The sequence below is a fragment of the Thrips palmi genome, unplaced genomic scaffold, assembly GCF_012932325.1.
Source record: "Thrips palmi isolate BJ-2018 unplaced genomic scaffold, TpBJ-2018v1 HiC_scaffold_10, whole genome shotgun sequence".
Lineage (NCBI taxonomy): Eukaryota > Metazoa > Arthropoda > Insecta > Thysanoptera > Thripidae > Thrips > Thrips palmi.
Genome location: NW_023144621.1, coordinates 9,344,550 through 9,355,764, shown reverse-complemented (window position 1 = coordinate 9,355,764; position 11,215 = coordinate 9,344,550). Strand labels below are relative to the sequence as shown.

The 11,215-nt window shown below is 39.6% G+C and overlaps 1 protein-coding gene across 9 annotated transcripts; it reads right to left on the bottom strand.

The window, feature by feature from the left end:
- Positions 1–422: 422 nt before the first annotated feature.
- On the bottom strand, positions 423–10,967 carry LOC117646894 (heterogeneous nuclear ribonucleoprotein 27C). 9 transcript variants are annotated; one of them, XM_034388244.1, is made up of 13 exons: positions 10,775–10,967; positions 9,109–9,159; positions 8,435–8,475; positions 8,194–8,360; positions 7,918–8,104; positions 7,762–7,844; positions 7,536–7,640; positions 7,287–7,455; positions 7,034–7,171; positions 6,710–6,966; positions 6,008–6,104; positions 1,659–1,703; positions 423–1,055 (listed from the first exon to the last, which is right to left on the bottom strand). In XM_034388244.1, exons 1-13 carry the CDS (start codon positions 10,810–10,812, stop codon positions 937–939), a joined length of 1,497 nt encoding a protein of 498 aa, XP_034244135.1. In that variant the 5' UTR covers positions 10,813–10,967; the 3' UTR covers positions 423–936. The 9 variants fall into 9 exon arrangements, 8 of the variants coding, with proteins under 8 accessions (XP_034244135.1, XP_034244146.1, XP_034244166.1 ...); XM_034388255.1 differs by lacking the exon at positions 10,775–10,967 and adding an exon at positions 10,110–10,126; XM_034388275.1 differs by lacking the exon at positions 9,109–9,159 and having other exon boundaries at positions 7,034–7,168; positions 10,775–10,966.
- Between the last annotated feature and the right edge of the window lie 248 nt (positions 10,968–11,215).

Here is an 11,215-nt window from a genome sequence, read left to right as displayed (position 1 = left end):
AGTTCCAGGTTATATAAAAAATCCAAGACAGTCATGAAGAATGAATGTTTCAATTTTATTGAATCAATAGTCTATTGCAAAATATACATAGGTATAATGACAATAGCCCAGCCAATGTGAGTAAAATGAGACAAAAAGATGGTAGCTTCAAGCTCCATAAGAGAAACACTGGTGGGTTTGGCTTTTCTTTCCTGGCAGGGTGATGCAATGGGATGATATAATGAGGGGAAGCATGTGGGTAGACAGACTTCGGCCCATCCGCACAATCAGCTTCGAGATCTTCAGTCACTAATTTTACGCAGTCAAGTATAACGTCTTAATGAAATTATCAGGTGAAAAAATAATACATCAGACATGCTTCTTAAAATTCTCAACATGCGGCTTTCACACTTGGATCCGCTCCAAGAACACATAACACAGAATAATATTTTAATCAGATGATTTAATTAATAATAACTAAGAACACAAAAATAACACGCCCACTTCATTCAATTTTTCACGCAATACAGAGGTACTAGCTTACAAGAAAAATCTGAATGGAAAACCAATTTTGATTTTGCATTCTTAGGACTAGTAAAGCCTTGTTTGTCAAGTCTAGTCTATGCTAATTCTAGGTGGTCATGTGAACTAAAATTTAAAAACCGAAGAACGGACTATGATGAAGTTTGTGGCATTGCAAGAATACTTGGCAGACATGAGAATGACTTCTGCTGGTTAAGTGGTTCTCAAAGGAGGTAAATGCATAGTTCCAACAGACAGTCACACAAGGTCGGATTGTTTGACAAGGCTTTACTTGGCAAAACAAGAACACAAAGCAATCCTCCCAATAGAGTTCATCCTGATTGCACTTGGCTTTCTGGGTACTGCATTCACTGTTCATTTCATCAGGTAGACAGTTCCAAAACACTGAGAATGAGAACACTTGACATGTAAGGCTTACATCCGTCTATAGGGGTGGAAACTCTGGGTTTGAGTAGGGGCATTGTAGTTGCCTCCTCGTTGAGGGCCAGGCCCAGCCGTGTAGCCTCCTGATGCTCCCTGCCCGTCACCCTGACCTGTTGCACACGCATCACACACAAAATTTGTAGCAGCCGTTTGGCCTGGTTGTAAAATGTAAAACAAATATAGCAAGTTGACATGAATGAACTTGAGCAGATGTCCACATCAATGCATTAAGAATGCTATTAAGAAATTTTACAGAAGTGCCATTAATGCTAAAAGTTAAATATTGTAAAAAGAAGAGAAACCAGGCCAACCCACTGACAGCTGGAATCTAGATAAGATTCGATGCATTATTTGAAGGAAATCAAATTGTGTAAGCAACAGTTTAACCAAAGCCAAATATAGGTATAAGAATTGTTTGTTTGTTTTTGCTATTTTTGTCTTTTTATTCCTGTTTTCCAAAAAAATACAAATGTCTGTTATAGCAACACCAGCATGCATTACATTCAAGACACTTTCACCAGTACTACTCATGATATATTAATTGAGGGGGAGAGCAAGAAGAGATAAGCATGCACTTTTTCCCACTTTCAGCCAAGTTGACAAAGAAAGATACAATTTTCAAGTTCATTCATGCAGCGCAAGAGGAAAAAGGCACAGAATTTAGTAATTCCATTCTAATAGTCCATTAAAATTAAACATTTATGAGAACTTACTGCTGACAAGAACTCTGATGTTTGGAGAGCATTTCCGTGAGTTAGCTTGAGGACAAAAGAAGCAGGAACAAAGGTTAGCAGGAATGGCTTGTAAATGCAGCACTGTGTCACGACACAAAAGGCTCTCTCCCAAACATTTGGTTCTGATCCTATCTCTGAATTCTGACCATGCAATGTCCACACTTGATGGATGGAGAAGCTCATCCTATCATGTATGTGAGCACGTCTCCAGACAAAAATATAAGAATTCACCCGCATGAAGCAGAAGGAAGAGGCAGAGAAAGAGAGATAGTAGTCTTTTAGCTTGTATTTAAATGGTAGGTGACTTTTTTTTCCACATGCTGTTATGTGTGGCCATGGTAAAGGGAGTGAAAGCCAGGTGGTTTTGATTAAGTCAAAGTTCGCCTCCAGCTAACTTCAGTGTATCCTAGCCTTGATGACCTATCCTACTTGCTCTCAGTAAATTTTGTTCAATCATGTGCAGATAAAGACTGGTTTGTTAGGCAGGTAATCAGTTTATCGCTGAGGTTAGAGAAAAACAACGTTTAACCTCCTCAATCAACTACTAACACGCAATTGCTACTGGTGTTGCACTAATTCAAATTAACGAGCAGGGTTTACGAAAAACCAAACAATTAATTAGTTCTGGGACAATTTTATGTTATGAGCAGCCTTACTTACGCCTTCAAAGAATTTTGGTGCCTGCAGTACTTGAAAAACTGCCTTTCCATTGGAATGCTTGTGAACAGAAATGCAGTTCCCCCATATTAGAATTTAAGTTTAAACAGAGGTAGCTTTATGGTACCAAAACTTAGACTTAAGTGACTGAGAGTTATCTTTGAAACACCACCATGTCTTATAACTAAACAAATTTGAATAAATTTTAGTTTAACAGAACAAGGTTCGTTCATGATTTTCTTAACTTAGGGCCCTTGTAAGTGTGAATGAAACAGTCAAATTTATGTGCATGTCTTACTTCCTTAAAAAAAAAATTGACAATCAGCATCATTGAAGTCATGATAAAATTGATGTGCTCAGATGGATAACTAATCTGTCCACAACAAATAATGATAAGCCAACCCCATAATTTTGTTTTGATCCAGTTTAAACATCTACCTGCCTGCGTAGAGGGCACTCAAATGCAAAACCACCATAAAACGCAATGCAAAAATCAAATGCTGTATGAGAAATGGAAATGCCTGAGGAGGTAAAGAAAACCTGAACTTAAATTCAGAACAGTAAAATGGTTCATGTACGTTAATTTCAACAATACTGATAAAACAGTGTGCAGTTCCAGATTCCACCCTCTTATGAATTAACAAATTTCTTTTGCAGTAACCTATGATAAATTAGATATAAAGCACACCCCATTGCATCAAATAAAACTAATGATAATTACAACTAATTATCACAGGTTTCCTTTCGAATTTAGACTAATGAGCACAATGTTCTATACAGCTATGGTAAAACTTGACATATTGTTTGTAGCCTACACTGCAGATGTATAACTATGTAACTTAAATTGTAGTTTTGGTCAAACGTTCTGAGCTTGAACTGTACAATATTAAGGCGTTCTTATAATATCCTTAGTCAAATACAGATAATGCAAGTACCTTACAGTCTTCGGCTAGACATACCACATGCTTATTTCTGTGACAAATAACTGATGAGCTGCACTTGTCAGCTCATTTAACCAGAAAATTGGAACAAGTCATTCTTGTTTTTTTTTCCAAGTTTTTTTTTTTCATCTAATGGATAATATTGCTTTATACCATTTATCTACAACACTGAATGAAAAGTTGTGTACGTCTACACCTCTAATGTTAATAGACATAATGGACTTTAGAGCGTACATGGATCAATGATTAATATTGAAACCCTACAAAACACCCAAATAAACTGTCACTGCTCTCCTTAGATAGTACATAAGGGTTGCTCCACTTCTACTGCCTATATTTTCACTTTAAAAAGACACTCAACAAAATCTCAGCTAAAGCAGAATGTTACCTTGACAAAATGTGTTAAGAGTATATCACAATTTTTAAGATGTGGAAAGCTAAACATAGATTCATAGATATATGATTTTACATACGAATAGAAAGTGTATGTGTGTAGATTTAAATATAATAAAAGAGAAGGGCTGAGAGCCCTGAAGATAAGAATACAGAGATAGCTGATGCAAATCTAATTAAGCCCAAATCCCTAACGATCTTAGAAGTAGGAAATGCCAGATCTAATTGGCACAATTGCCTCTCTCATTGATAAATATACTTTAAAAATTGGTTTTAAGACTTAATATTGGAATAAAAATTGATGAGTGGCAAATCATGAACACTGAATGCAAGTAATTGAGACGTAAAATCATGCTTTTCTTGCTGCAACCATCAAGGCTGAAGCCACAATTGCAATTTGTCAGCAACCAATGATTGGCCAGAGAGGCATTCTGTATGTGTGACCAGTGCTGTTCATTAACCTGCGAAGTCAACTTCCCAGATCACAGATTAGTACCATCTATCTAGATTTAATTTTAATAGTCATCCTATAACAACATTATATTAAGTTGTATTATTAATATCACTGGATTTTAATTAAATGAACTTCGCAGGTTATGGTGCTGCACTTCTGTACTTGGTAAATTAACTTCTATATCTTAACCAATTGATGCACTGAGCACTTCACAGCAATAATATTTAAAGTCACTAAGTGTCAATAGATATCGAGTAATGGAGCTTCACTGAAGTGACAGTGTAAAATGTTTTTAAAAAAACAACACACAAATTGGAAAGGCCCTTCAAAAGTTAAAGAAACCACAAGGGGGAAAAACTTATTAAAGCACTTCATGAGTCATCTATGTTGCAGCAAAGTAATGAAAAAAACAAACAAAAAAACATTTAAACATTTAAGGGCTCTGACCAGTATTTGTGCATATTATAACAGTAGTTCATACCAACAGTGCAAGTACACCTAAGGCCCCCTAGAACAAAGTATGCGGCTACCACTACCCATTTGCTGAAAAAAGGACATCATCACCACCACACATGAAGAGCCAGACACACGTATAGAATATATGTTGAATATAGATATATATGTAAATATATAAAGGTAAATATTAAATAAGACATGAAAAGTAACTGAAGTCAGCGCTACTCCGCACGACTAGAGTACAGGATAAATGATGCAATTCAAGCTGTGAGAGAAGCAAATAACTTAAGACACCTGTATACATTAGTTTTAACTTTAGTCACTTCAACTTGTCCTTGTAACTTAAATAGGGGGCCTAAGTTAGTACAAGCATTACCAGAGTGGTACTTCGACCATACCACAAGATGTAGTATTCATGTTTATTGGGGATGGTGATTGAAGGCAAAAAATAGTCTCGAAGTCTGATGCACAGAAACCTCTTTACTTCAAGCTCTAAAAAGTACAACATTAGATCTAAAGGAAACTTTTCATAGCAAGAAATTCCTACCTTGCTAATTTTGCTAATGAATTATGTATATGTACGTATGTACTATATCAACCTTAAAATGACTGACTGTAATTGGTATTATGCTATTATCCTGACTTACTATTAGGATCTATCAAAATTTGTACAAAGTTGACACAATTATTATCACTGCCGCATGGTTCTAATCATAGCAGACTTTTCATTTTTAACAAGAACAAATTAAAATCTGCTTAATGCTCCCAATGAGGCATTACTTAACACTACACAAATAAAATCGCTGTTTTTCCATACAAGTGACCACATAGTATAATAAAAGGACAAGTCAAAGTAACCAATCAGTTAAAACTAATAATTCAAGTCTTAAAATCTTAAAATTTCCTATGATCTGTATTTACATCAGTTCAAAAAATCCATCCAAGCTAAAATGTAAAGTTTCTTAATTAGATAGGTACAGTTGTACATAAATTTCTCATTATAGTTCATCTGAGCATGAATGAAACATGATTTTTTTTGCTTTTACTATTTTAACAACCCTCACCCTTGGGCACTGCCAATCTGACCCATTCTCCAAAACTAAAACAAGAAACCGCTATGGTATTCAATACTGTTACAAACAAAACAAACTTATGGTTCCTTGCACCTAAAATTGTAAAGCTCATATTTTACATATATGCAAGTGCTGTTAAAAAGCAGGTTGACAATTCATTTATAAGGTTCTATAAAATGGCAATGAGAAATATATATATGAAAATAATATTTTCAACAAAATAAAATAAAAACAATTAAAACGAGCTACTGTCTGGCAGGCAGTCAGCGAGCTAGTGCCCAGGGCCTACGGGCACTGCTGGTCTTCAGGGTGGTCATGACGAAGGCCACTCTTTAAAGTCAAACTGTTTCCCACCTGGGACGGGTGGGTGGCTCGAACCATAGCCGCCCCCACTAGAGTTGGATCCCGCATCAGCACCATAGCCCCTGTTGGCGCCGTAACTGGTTGAGTCCTGCAACACGCAGCATTCACACATGACATCAAAAGATGAACAACGAACAGACAAATGCTACATACAAATGCTTTGTACCTACATACATACAACAATATTTTATTTAAATCAAACATCAAGCAAGGTTAAAGCCCCTACTATTGTCAGAAAAAAAAGGAAAATTACATAGAAGCTAGATGTAGGTCAGAGGCAATAAATGTGTCAAAAAGCAATACTGAGAACAGTAGAACAGAAACTTCAAAACACAGAACAATTAAAATAGCTTGTACTGACATGCACATGGTAAGAGTGCTTACCAACTGAAGAACCATCCTATTTAGCTGGAGTTCCACAAACAAGAGTCCATTATCATAAAGGGAATAGAAAGCATTTTCTTAAGCTTTAAAATAAGCTAAGCTATAGATAGAATTGCATTCAACTACATTACAATGAAATGCCACTTTCTCCCATAAGGAATTGGCAGTAGTATTCAATGTAGAGCACACAAAGGACTGTGACTTAACCTTCTCTACCCAAGCCACACCAATACAAAATGGGAAATGGGAAACTAATAGTTCACCCACATAACTATCTTAACACAGAAGAATATTTTTCAAAGAACTTACCGCTCCGTATCCACCACTTCCATAACCATAGCTAGCAGCATAGTCTGCACCAGCCTTCTGTGCACCACCAGCACCAGGAGCCGCAGGTCCAGGGCCAGAGGGTGTTGCGGCCCCAGCACCAGTGCCTCTGGAGTACATGTCAGCTTGGGGACCTGCTCCGGAAGGACCCTGAGGAGCACCGCCAGCCGGAGGGCCATTCTGTGCCATGTTCCAGTTCCAGTTCTGTCCGTAGCCCGACTGAGGTGCGCCTTGAGGTCCTACCACACAAGAAAAGGTGAGACCTGGCAATTGCCAGAACAAGGTTTACAAATGACTGAAGCATACCATAGGAGCTGTATCCCTGTTGCTGCGGTGGACCGCCGTAATTGGAACCCCACTGCGGAGCCATCCCTTGTCCTTGAGGTCCGGCAGGAGCGCCCCATCCCTGATATCCAGCTGGGCCTGATGGAGTACCATAGCCTGCTGAGAATGTAAACGATACCATTCATCCAAGCACTGATCTTTTCGAACAGTCATGTTTGCGAGTTTGGAAATTGAAGCCATTTCCATCTCTCTCGGTTCATGCACAATATCCTACCATTCACAGGGGGCTGGTTGGAGGTTGGGCCCCATTGGCCAGGATAGCCCTGAGCCTGTGTGTTGCCCCAGCCTTGGTATCCTTGCATCATGTTGGGGCCACCCATGGGTCCCATAGGGCCACTCATGGGGCCTCCCATTTGTCCATTAGGTCCTCCCATTCCCATGCCCTGAAACAGAACATATTTAATGTCAGCAACAGCCAAATTACAACAAATCGCACAATCTACTTGATTTGATATCAACTTACACCGCCGCCCATGCCCATCTGAGGACCTCCTTGAGGAGGACCCCAGGAGTTGTCACCGCCCATTTTATTTGATGAATCTCTGGGTTCTGCCTTTTTAATCTCAACCTATACAAGAAATACAGATACAAATTCACATTTTGTGCGCAAAATACGTTGGAAATGAATTGTGTAGTGACAGAAATATAAATTGGGATACCACAGCCACCCACCCAGTTTAACGGCTTACCTGTTTTCCATTCAAGTTAACAAAGTGCTCTGATACACAACGGTCAACAGCATCATCATCCTCAAAGGAGAGGAAACCAAATCCTGCACAAATAAATTAAAAATCAGGCAAACAGACTTTGAGAATTAAGGGATACATAAAAAGATCAAAACCCACCCCTAGACTTTTTCTTTTCTTGATCATACATAATCACAACCTCCTGAACCTTGCCAAATCGCGTAAAGAAGGATCTTAAATCTGTTTCTGTCACATTTGAAGGCAAGCCTCCCAAAAACACCTTGGGGTAACTGCTGGCTCGTTTTGGTTTCTGAAGTGTCCTGGGATTGCATGGCTTAGGGTCAATCTGTAAATAAAAAGGGGGCAATGAATGACAAATGTAAGGATAAGAAAATTAATTAAAGTGAATACAAAGTTAAACAATATACTACATACCGTTCTACCATCTAGTTGATGAGGTCCACTCTGCAACACTATTGTTACATTGGCTGGGTCAGAGAAAGTTACAAATCCAAATCCTCGGGATCGGCCTGATTCACTATTTTTCATAACCACACAGTCAATGACCTCCCCATAGCGGGCAAAATATCTTTGCAACGCTTCTGTAAACGAAATTCCAAATTATGAGACAAATAGTGACATGCACCTGGTAAAAATGAAGGCAATAATGCATTACCTTGTGTGGTTTCCCAGCTAAGACCTCCAACAAACAGTTTGCTGAAATAAGAGAAATTTAATGTTAAAAGACAAAGAAGAACGAACAAATGCACAGGCCCCGAGAATACTGCTGTCAGTCAAAGCCATATCTTTGCGATATTAGGATGCTTGAACTACGTTACAGCACCCAGTAGCATACTGGGCAGAAATTAACAAAATTTTCATGATAGGATGAAAAAGATTAGTTGAACCTGGAAGAAAATTAAGAAAATGCAAAAAGCATTTTCACAGGCCTAACTAAGCAGTGGATCATGACAAGAGATGCTACTTTGCTGGAGCTTATGCCACCTAAGGTGCCTACAGCTGGTTCTAGCCCATAAATGGCTACTGAAGAAAAAAGCTTAAGGAAAATTGCTTTCTCACTAAACTAGCTCATGAGAGCAGCAAAGTTAATCTAGGACAATATGCAAATTCTGTTAGAAGGTTGCTGAATCTTGGAAATATTTTAGACTTAAACATTGAGACCAAGCCAAAGATGCCAAGTTGAAATACTGAATCATGTTCAGTGTGACCATCTCCCTTGGCATAGGAAAGAATAGAATAAAAAAATAAAATAAATGAAAGCAGGCAACTACTGGGAGAGAAATAATCAGCAACCCGAGTTAAAAGCAAACTGTAGACGGGTTTACTAACTCGCTTGCATTGGAGCTGTTCCATCCGCTTCGGTCCTTTTCTGCTCTCATCCTAGACAAGAGAGAAACATATCAAGAACTACTGTACCCACACATTAGGGTAAGTTGATGTCTCCCATGACAGCTAAGTAGAATGTAAAGGGAGCAACTGAGATAGGGAAAGAACCAGCAGGGCTACCTCGACATGAATAAATGCTTAAAATGCATCACTAAATCAGATCAGTACAACTCAAACTCTACATTGCATCTGAATTCACTGATAAATTATTAAAGGCTGCAGCATCAAAACCTAAGATTGACTAAGGTGAGTCATACGAAAACAATCTTCCTGTTGTGACAAATGGGTCAGTGACCCATAAAAAGAATTTTATCTACACCATTCATTTAATATTGCCAACTAGGCCATAAGCAGTTTGCTTTGATCCCAATGTCACAACTAAACCTTATCTCTCAAGGGACAACATGACTGTCTCAGCAAATTGGTTGAAGCATCAACAAACCCTACCGAAACAATCCTTCACTCGAAACAAACTGTAGCATTAGAGAGCACTCCAAATACTAGCAGGATGAAAAGGATTCAAATACTTTACACTGGCGGATCACACAAGCGACAATGAAGCATTTAGTAAAAGGACCAGTAATGCACTTAATACAGTAAAAAACATATTAGAGAGATTGTTAATTTGAATTAAAGGGAAATCATTCATGGAACTCATGAGCAAACTTCACTACTCAGAACATGCAGAAGCTACATCCCCTTTGCACAAATAAATGCATATATGGAATGAATGGAATCCTGACTGAATTAAAAAGTGAACATACAAAAAAAATTGGGGAAAAGTTCATATTATCTAGTGTGGTGTGCAACAATAAACAGAGCAAATAGGTTATTCAGATAATGTAAACACTTGTGTAGCTTAGAGATACATATCCAGCAAATATAACTAGCCGCTTTCAAGATAAAAATTCATAAGTATGTAAAATATAAAGTAATATGCCTACATGACTCAGCAAGCAATTCTCCAGAACTTGAGTTTCATAAATCGCAAGAATGAGATGAAACAATGAGCTAGATTTGATGAGACTACAAGGCAAAAATTCTACTCTGGGCTAAAATAAACACCAGTCATTTGAACGGCTTCAAGTGAATCAGTCGTAAGAAGCGTGGTTTGAGCAAGAAAGGTGAGAGGCCTCAAACTGGGCCAACGGATTAGCACAGTCGGCGTCAGTCGGAATGGGTCGGGAAAACCAAAGCGGGCGCCTGGAGGACCGAAATCACGCTCCAGCAGGGCGGAACACCGATTACTTGGTTAGCAAGAGCTTTGAGGAGAGAAAACAGCGACCAGGCTCAAGCGTTAACATGGCCGCCGTAAGGATTTTGGGTGACATCGACCCGTCGTCGGGACACACCGGCCGCTTCGTACGAGACCGTTTCCCCACCAATTTTCATCTCCAAGAGAGGGCGGAAAAGCACCTCGGCCGTGGGGCCAACCTCGCGTTTCTACAACAACCCAGGGCAGGCCTCGCGACGCCGAAAAAGGCCGCACCACGCCGTGGCCTGGCCTAAGCATGGACGCGACCACAAGCCGGCGAACAAACATAACACGCATTTCCCCACCGACAATCACACAAATACGCGTCTCTGGCGCAGAGCGAAGCCTCCTTACCCCTTCTCGTCGTCGTCGATATCATTTTTAACCCTCATTCTAGGTAAAATTTAGCAAGTTTTCGGTCACTGCCACTCCACGTCCTCAGAGAAAGCGGCAGGCTGAGCGGCTGGGAACGCGAGGAGCCGTAATGGCGGACCCGAAGCGAACTGCTTCCGGTTCGGCCGATGTTGTTTGGCCGGAGAAGCAGGGCCCTCTACCGGTGACGTGACGTGGATACTACGCGCATCAAAACCGCGCAGCAGACGGGATCGATCGCCGCTTATTTTGGCTCGTTTGCTCCTAAAAACAAATGGTTTTCACGCTTTTTCGCATCACTAATACCGCAGAGTGCTATTCTACTTGCGTGCTGGCTCAGAACGACGATCTGAAACTTGCAGTGCGGAGAAAAGGACTCCGTCTGGTGCCGGCCGCCGCAGTCGACTGGCGCTGCCTTCGATG

Bases quoted from the DNA above. Each gene is read 5' to 3' on its own strand.
- LOC117646894 (XM_034388244.1), bottom strand. From the start codon at position 10,812: ATGAGGGTTAAAAATGATATCGACGACGACGAGAAGGG. The intron at 6,105-6,709 runs GTAAGTTCTTTG...TGCGTGTTGCAG, and splicing joins GAAGTGGTGGATACGGAGCG to GACTCAACCAGTTACGGCGC. The intron at 1,704-6,007 runs GTGGGAAACAGT...TTTGTCCTCAAG, and splicing joins GAGCCACCCACCCGTCCCAG to CTAACTCACGGAAATGCTCT.